Genomic DNA, 8164 nt, shown 5'->3' on the forward strand with positions numbered 1-8164 from the left:
TACCTTCCGACCCCCTGCACCCATTTTGCCCATCCCCGCGCCCCCCGTCTCTGGCAGCCACCAGTCTGTTCTGTTTCTATGAGTTGGGCTTTTTTTTTTAGATTCCACGTATTAGTGAGATCACACAGTATTTGTCTTTCTGTTTCACTTATTTCACTTTGCATAGTAACCTTCTAGGTCCATCCATGTTGTCACAGGTGGCAAGATTTTCCTCCTTTTTATGGCTGAATAGCATTCCATCGTATAAATATACTGCATTTTCTTTATCCATCGAGGGACACCTAAGCTGTTTTTATGTCTTAGCTGTTTTGAATCATGCCGCAGTGAACATGGGGGTTAGTGTTTCGAGTTAGTGTTTTCATTTCCTTCAGATAAATACCCAGAAGTGGAATTGCCTGGTCGTGCGGCAATTCTGTTGTTGCTTTTTTGAGGAACCTCCATCCTGTTCTACACAGTGGCTGCACCAGTTTGCATTCCCACCAAGAGTGCACCAGGGTTCCTTTTCTCCACATCCTGGCCTCTTCTCTTCCTCTCCTTGTAATGGCCCCAGTCCCATCCCGGGAGCCCCACCCTCTTGGCCCCATCCAACCTCAGTCACCTCCCAAAGGCCCCAAATACCATCCCATTGAAAATCAGAGCTTCAACATAGGAATTTGGGAGGGGGTGGGGGATATAAACATCCAGTCCACGATAGTCCCCAGTGTATATCCCCTTCTGGAGACTTCTCTCTTTGAGGCCTACACTCCATGCAGCCAGCCCAGGGATCTTTCCAGAGCAGGAACCTGACGTGGCCCTCCTACATGGAAGCCTTCGTGACGCTCCAGGGGAGGAGTTGAGGCCTGGAAGGTCCCATCTCTCCTCCGGCCTGGCCCTCTCCATCTCGCCCTGCTTCCCGGACATGTGGAACCTCCCTGATGTGACTTGTTGTTTCATACATACAGCCTTTGTACCTGTGGTTCCCTCTGACATACTAACCTTTCCTTTTGGGCCCGGTGACTGCCTACTCAAAATGCAGCTTTAGTATTGTTTCCTTTGGGAAACCTTCATATCCTTTCAAGCAGGTGAGTCCCCTCCTTTGCCCACCCACACATTCCGTGCACACATCCATCATCATCTCCCATCATTATTCGACTCTGGGTTCTTTGAGGGCAGGGAACTTCATCTGTTTATCTTGGTATCCCTAGAGCTAAGCCCGGCATCTCGAAGGTGTTGAAGAAATGTTTGTTGAAGGACTGAGGAAAACTGAAGAGTACAGGGTGACTTCACGAAGTTGTTGGTTGATCCTGCCGGTAGGCCGGCTTACCTGGGCTGACAAGTGAACTGTGCAAAAAGGCTTCTTAACTTGCAGAACTGTAGTTCTGTTTATCCAGTTTTGTTAGTGATGTTTAAACAAATGAAATTATGTTTCCCACACCAGCCAGGACGGTGCCACTAATCGACCATATGGCTTCGATGGCATCCCTTATTTGTGCCTTACCTTTCTTGTTTGCAAATGAGAGGACCTGGAAATTGGATCATCGCAAGGGCCTTACTCCGCTCTGACATGACGTCACTTTCCCACGGGCCTTGCTCAAATGCAGAGCTCAGAGAACGTTTGGGAGAGGGTCTGGGTAGAAATGCCTTGGCCAAGCAAGCAGCTTTCACTTTTTGTGAAATAAGAAAGCAGTTTTGTAGCATTTAAAAACAATTTTCTTATTACTATTATTTTTTCCTTCTCCAGGATGTTTTTGTTTATTTTTGCCTCTAATATTCTGTTTTGAGAGGTCGATGTGAAAGCATTCCTCCACGAGTAATAATAATCCATGGGGTAACGCGTGTCCGCTCCGGTATAACTCTAGGTGACAGGGTACTCAGTCTTTCTTTCTTTTTTTTTTTTTGCAGATGAAGTTGAAAGGAAGCTCAGTTCAGCTCTCGGACAAAAAGCTCTGCCAGATGTGCCAAAATCCCTTTTGTGAGCCTGTGTTTGTTAGATATCCAAATGGTGGGCTCGTCCACACCCATTGTGCCGCCAGCAGACACACGAACCCCAGCGCCCCCGGCCCCGGCGCGCGGACTTGAAGAGGCCCAGCCGAGGGCGCAATGGGGACCCTGAGTTCTTTACCAAGCCTGCTGGGTGCAGAGGGCAGAAAGCCGCTGCACTGGTATCGGCCAAGGGGTGACATCTGGGCGCTGGGGAGACCTCAGTCAATGTGAAACTGCTGACCACCCCACCCTGAATGTACGCTGAAAATCCCGGAGACAGACACACGTCAGGGTTCGCCCGACCCGCGGCACAGTAATCCCAAACAAATGTCTACTTTCAGAGGAAAATGAGCCTTCCGCGTGCCGTCCAGACAAGCTGGACCCCCCACCCTGGTGCCCCGGTCTTCAGACGCGCATTTGCACTGGAAACATTTGCTTCAGCGCGGCAGAGTCGGAACTCTCGCTGGGCAGGGTGAGGGGCACGGCCTTGGGGGGCGGGGGGCTGCTTCCGGGATTACCTCGTGGGCTCTGCCTTTGCCCTTAGAAACGGCTGACCTTGGGGGGGGTCTTTCTGTTCTTGCCTACTTCCCACCTGGCTCGCAGCCCCTCACAGCTTCTGCCCTGTGTCCCCGAGCGCCCCCTCTCGGGGAAGTCGAGGACCCACTGGAAAGTGCTAAAGCCCCAGGTGAGAAGCTGCTGGCCCCGCGTGCAAGACGGCAGACAGCAGGCCTGCGGCACGTGAGGGCCCCGGTGTCGCCGGTCGGGCCTGGCCCGGCCCGCCCCGCCACCTGCTGATTTGAAACTCCACGATTGACACGACTGACTAGAAATTATTATTTGAAGTTCTGTCATCTCTGCCATTTCCTCTGCTTTAGAATTTCATCTGTCATATCCGTTAGGGACATTTTTTTTTTTTCCTGTTAAAATGTACCTCCTGCTGACCCCTCGGGAAATGAAAAGGGAGACGTTATGAGCACAAGCCACGCGGAAGTTCACGAGAGGCCGGTTTAGCCTCGCCCAGTCACACGTCAGGGTTCTGGCAGCAGGTGACAGCTGCCCTGGCCTGTGACGAGGCGCCATCTTGCCTGCCGGGCGCTTCTGCACACCCCGACGAGGAAGTCCAGTCAGGCTGCCTTACCTCCCAGCACTTTACACGCCTGCTCTGAGGTTTCCTGAACACACAGGAGGGGTCCCTCTTGTTCACCACAGACTAGGGATTCGCTGTGTTTCTGCCGAACATTGCGGAGAAGCCGAAGCCGTCCTTACTTCACTGCCCTCTTTTGAATTTCCTCACTGGGATTAATGATCCTATTAGGAACTGTACCCCCTGCCGTCACGCTGGGAAAGCAAGCACTAGCTTGTATGTGTCGCAGGAGAGGACCCTGGAATACCGCCTCTCTCCATCAGCCCGAGCCTTACAGGGCGGGGGCTGAAGATCTCACGGTCCGTTCCCGAAACAGTGCTCTCCTGTACTGATTGATAATGGCCAGTCTTCTTCTTCCTCCTGTGATTCTAAGTGGCCCAAGAAAGCAAAGGCACCCCTGCATTCCCCCCTAGCCGTGTCTCCATCTGAAGAATCAGTGATGAAGAAATGCGCCTTGTAACTCAGCCACGTACTATGTCAGTGGGGACGAAGTCGAAGCGGGGTCGTGAGTTGACCCTGTGGATGACTGGTGCGGAATGGTCCTGTAACCGTGCACGGTACCATCACAAGTCGCGAGCTTGCCTTTCTCCCTCAGAGAATAAGTCCCTAGCGCGTGCAGGACCCCACTGCTGAAAGCACTGTTCCACCGGCCACATTGTGTGGTCTGGAGAGCGCCTTGTGATTGCTCATTCCTAACTTGGGGACACTAGTCTCCGCTCTCTCTGAACACTGGTCAGTTTCTTGAAACGTTTGTCATCCTTTCGAATGACGGGGATTAAAGTCGAGTCGTCTCCTGTGTTCAGAACCGTACCTTGCTCTCCTCTTTCTCTGACTCCCATGGGCCCTTTTCGCAAGTCAGATTTTTAAAATAAATACATGGTTCTTTCTAAAGGCCTGCTGTTTTGTGACTGTGGCGTTGACTAGAACAATTAGAACATTGCTCAGCCCTTTCCTCCCCTCATTAAGTTCTGTGTAACCATTCTAGTTAAAACAGCATGAACTGAACCCAGTTGGCATTCATATTCTATGGGCGATACTGTTGGGTTTTAGGAACTGTTTCTCTGCTGTTGCCTGTCAGGTATTAACGTGGCAGCGTCCCGGAGGGTGTGCAGCACTGGGCCTGAGCTCAGAGCCGAAGAGCTCATGCCCACGAGCTTGGTAAATGTGCTAGCTGAGGTCCGGAGTCCAGAGCGGTTCGGGTGGCCATGGGGTCGCACCACCAAACCAATGCCTGTCACACAACAAGGGTAGCCCTTGCTTTTTGCTTGCTCCCCTGTGGAAACCTTTGTCCTTGCAACTTTATCCTTCACCCCTGGTCAGGTTCCAAATACACAAGATGTACAAATGTAAACTTGTTGATTTTATTAAAATTCTTTTAATTCTTTGTTCTTTCTGTAATTTTTCTTATCTATAACACTCATCTTGGTGAGGTGACGGCTTCCACCTGCACAGTACCTAGTCGTAGGAGTTCTGGAACTTACCCGGACCTCATGGCTCCTCCCAGCACCTGCAGCCGACGTGCATCGGCCGCCCCTTAAATTCTTTGTTCTTACTTTACTGAATTTTAAACGCTCCACTTCTGAATGTATCTCCTGCATGTTCTCAAGGTACTCCTTGACATCTGTTACCTTCACATCAGCCGTACCCTAAGGACTTTAGCAGAGGAGATGTCTGGTCACTTCTTGCATACCTCACCTTTTAGCCAAATGCCCTTTAAGCAGGACTGTGGCCCTTGGATTTCTAACTCTGAACATAGTCAAGGACTAGAACTTTGTTTCACCTTTTAAATTTTACTTTATCCCTTAGAATCTTGTTCATAGGAGGTCTTTGAGAAACGCTGTTGAATGAATTTCACAGCATGTGCCTGTGTTCCTTTTTTCATTCTGGGCGCTGTGCCAGCCCTCAGGAGAGCCCCTGACAGCTCTCACCCTATTCTGCATGCCAGTCCGGCTGATGGATTCCAAATGCGCGTGGGTGATAGTAGAGGTGAGGTGTCAGGCGGCATCCATATCTCAAGTTGCAGGAACGGACGCACAGGTTGGTGGGGTGATTTTCTTGGGAGGACAAGACCAAGAGCTCTGGTCCCCACCGGCTGAGTTCCCCTCCTGGTGCTTCGCCAGCCACTAAAACCAGCAACCATCCCAGGGTGGACTGGAGTATTCACACAGCGGTGTTGCCGTTTTCAGAAAGTCACAAAGCAACGAGTTTAATATCCTTTTCTTTTCTTACTCTGTATTATATTCCTGTGGCTCGTTAGCACATTAAAGATTAAAAGGGGGGTGCTCAGTCGGTTAAGCATCCAACTCGATTTTGGCTCAGGTCATGATCTCAAGGTCGTGAGACCTAGCTCCACGTTGGGCTCCACCTGGATGGGGATCCTGCTTGGGATTCTGTCTGTCCCTCGCCCTCTGCCCCTCCCCACCCTGCTCACATGCTCTCTCTGAATGAATGAATGGGTGCTTAGGCTTATAAACCTGACTAGAAAGGGAAAAGTGATAGAGTCACACTGCCTACCAGAATATTACAAGGCCAAGTCGCTGAGAGAGAAAAAGAGTGTAAATTGATGTCCTGAATGTGACTGTTGGTAGAAGCGAAGACTGGGGCCTGACTCCATGAAATGGGCTGTGACTCATGTTAGATTAATTAGATACCGACTAACACCCCATTTGCTCCTAGCAGATCTGTCAGCCTTAGTGTCTGAAATGAAAATGTACAAGAATCTAGACCATATGGACCAGGGGCCCTTTCACCTCAAGAACGCTAAATGGCTGGAGCACTATCTAAAAGCTTGTTAATACCTTGTTCAGTGATAAGCACTGGAATTAATGAAGCCTGCTTTCTTTAGCTGGCAGCCAGGAAAGGGAAACAAATAGCTATAATTCAGCCTGCAGTCCAGAGCTGTAAATTAGTTAAATGAGACTGTAGCAAGCGGGCTCAGAAGCACCACATGCGACTCAACAGGCCAGGAGAGAGAAGGAACGTGTCCCCACTAGACGCGGGGAGCCTAGGTCTCGTCGGGCTGACACACTCAGCGGGGGGCCTGGGCCAGTCCCATCCTCTAGACCTTGGGTGGTGTCCTCTGTAGGCTAGAGCTGGAGCTTCGTGGTATCTGAGGACCCTTCAGGAAATTGGTGCAGAGGAGTGGAGTGAGTGTGGTCCAGCCTTTGAGACCAAATGCTGCCCCAGAGGATCATGGGTCTCAGGCTGTGCCCAAGCTCTCTCCCACAGTCCTTCACTGTTAGGGTCATCTTCCTCTAGCAAATGTTTTCCATTTGTCTCACTTGACCAGTTTTTCGTTGGTGTCCCCAGTTGAGCTGGGGAGGCAGAGACCCAGCCTCATCTCATTTGCTTTGTGAGCTTTGTTGATACACAGCACATGGCACCATTGGTACCCATCTGACCCATCCTAGCCTCTACCTCTTTTATCCACACATGTCAGTGATTTACCTGAGCACCTAGTGTGCACCATAAAATTAGCATAGTGGGGCTGCCCCCACCCCCTCCCACCTCTGCTGTCAGCACCGTATCAACCCCCACAGCCATTCTAAAGTGTTTTTCAATACATTGCTGATTGACCGTCAACTGTTGACTTCAGCTTACGAATAAACCAAAACGCTAAACTTTTGCTTTCTTTAGAATTAGCATTTCCCCAGTTGTTGTACATGTCTAAAGGTATTTGAATTTTTTGTGCTTTCACTTAATTTACAAGACTCTGTTCCCTTTTTTTTTATTTTTTTATTTTTTTTAAAGCTTTATTTTTTTTTAAGATTTTATATATTTATTTGAGAGAGAGAATGAGAGAGAGAGAGAGAGAGAGCATGAGAAGGGGGAGGGTCAGAGGGAGAAGCAGACTCCCTGCCGAGCAGGGAGCCCGATGCGGGACTCGATCCCGGGACTCCAGGATCATGACCTGAGCCGAAGGCAGTTGCTTAACCAACTGAGCCACCCAGGCGCCCTGTTCCCTTTTTTTATATGAGGGATAGTCAGACTCCGTTTTCTGTCAAAAAAAAAAAAAAAGTTACCATAGTACTAACATGGCTGTATGTAAATATATTTTCTGTGTGTTAGTCTGCTTGCCATTTCCATGGATTTTTTTATTATAAAATTGGCCATTTTAACTGATTATTTTTCATTGTAAGTTCAGTGGCACTAAGTACCTTCATAGTTCCCTCACCACTATCTCCAGAACTCTTTCCTCTTCCCAAACTGCGACTCTGTGCCCATTAAACACTACCTCCCCACCCTTTCCCCCAGCCCCTCAGAACCCCCATTCTACTTTCTGGCTCTATGAACTGGACTACTAGGGACCTTCTCTAAGTCACAGTATTTGTCGTTTTGCGACTGGTTTATTGCACTCAGCATCATGTCCTCAAAATTCACCCATGTAGCATATGTTGGTATCTCCTTCCTTTTTAAGGCTGAGTAATACTCACTTTCATAGCTTTTATATAGCATATTTAGTTACACAAAGTGTGCGTACATAGACCATCTGCTGATACGTATTTTATATAAAATTAGAATTGCTACTTTATATATTCTTATCAACATGTGAGATATAACCCTATACCAACCATCGAAAAGTCATCATTTATTGTCCTAATCTCTCCCACTGGGTTAAAACAGACCCACAAACAGAGCTTACAGACGGCCTTATCGGGGCCCTTTGAAAATGGGTTCAAAATCAGCACAGACCCTGTCAACAAGGAAAGACACAAAGCTTTCCCCATCATGAGGTGTCATCTGCAGGGGTCCGCAGAAAGCTCATAGAAGCTAGTCTCGCTTATAGGAGACTAGCTTATATGAGAAAGTGGCCCACGCGGGCAGCTTCCCTCCAGGCCGGAGCCTACGCCAGAGTCATCGAGTGGGGGTGTGGGGGTTTCCCTAGCAGGCCTCCGAATGAAGGTGTGCACGTTATCCACGGTTTTTCCAAGCCCTCTTTACACAAGCCTCTGGAACGTCAGGGAGGAAGGAGGTATGCCTGCCCTCAGGCCCCTGGTCATGCCCCTTCTTAGGCCCTTGCCCCAGATAGTATGCTTCCAGGAGGTCCCGGGAGTGTGG

At 49.4% G+C, this 8164-nt stretch overlaps 1 protein-coding gene across 1 annotated transcript in view; it reads left to right on the top strand.

Annotated features, from left to right (window-relative positions):
* Positions 1-4490, top strand: part of TGFBRAP1 (transforming growth factor beta receptor associated protein 1) — a 66046-nt gene extending 61556 nt beyond the window's left edge. The window contains exon 12 of the mRNA XM_081833327.1: positions 1882-4490. Within this exon, the coding sequence (XP_081689453.1) occupies positions 1882-2058 (177 nt within the window). The 3' untranslated portion in view covers positions 2059-4490. The remainder of the gene's footprint in view (positions 1-1881) is intronic.
* Positions 4491-8164: the final 3674 nt, after the last annotated feature.

Source organism: Leptonychotes weddellii, chromosome 10 (assembly GCF_054177405.1).
Source record: "Leptonychotes weddellii isolate Sample4059 chromosome 10, ASM5417740v2, whole genome shotgun sequence".
Classification (NCBI taxonomy): Eukaryota; Metazoa; Chordata; class Mammalia; order Carnivora; family Phocidae; genus Leptonychotes; species Leptonychotes weddellii.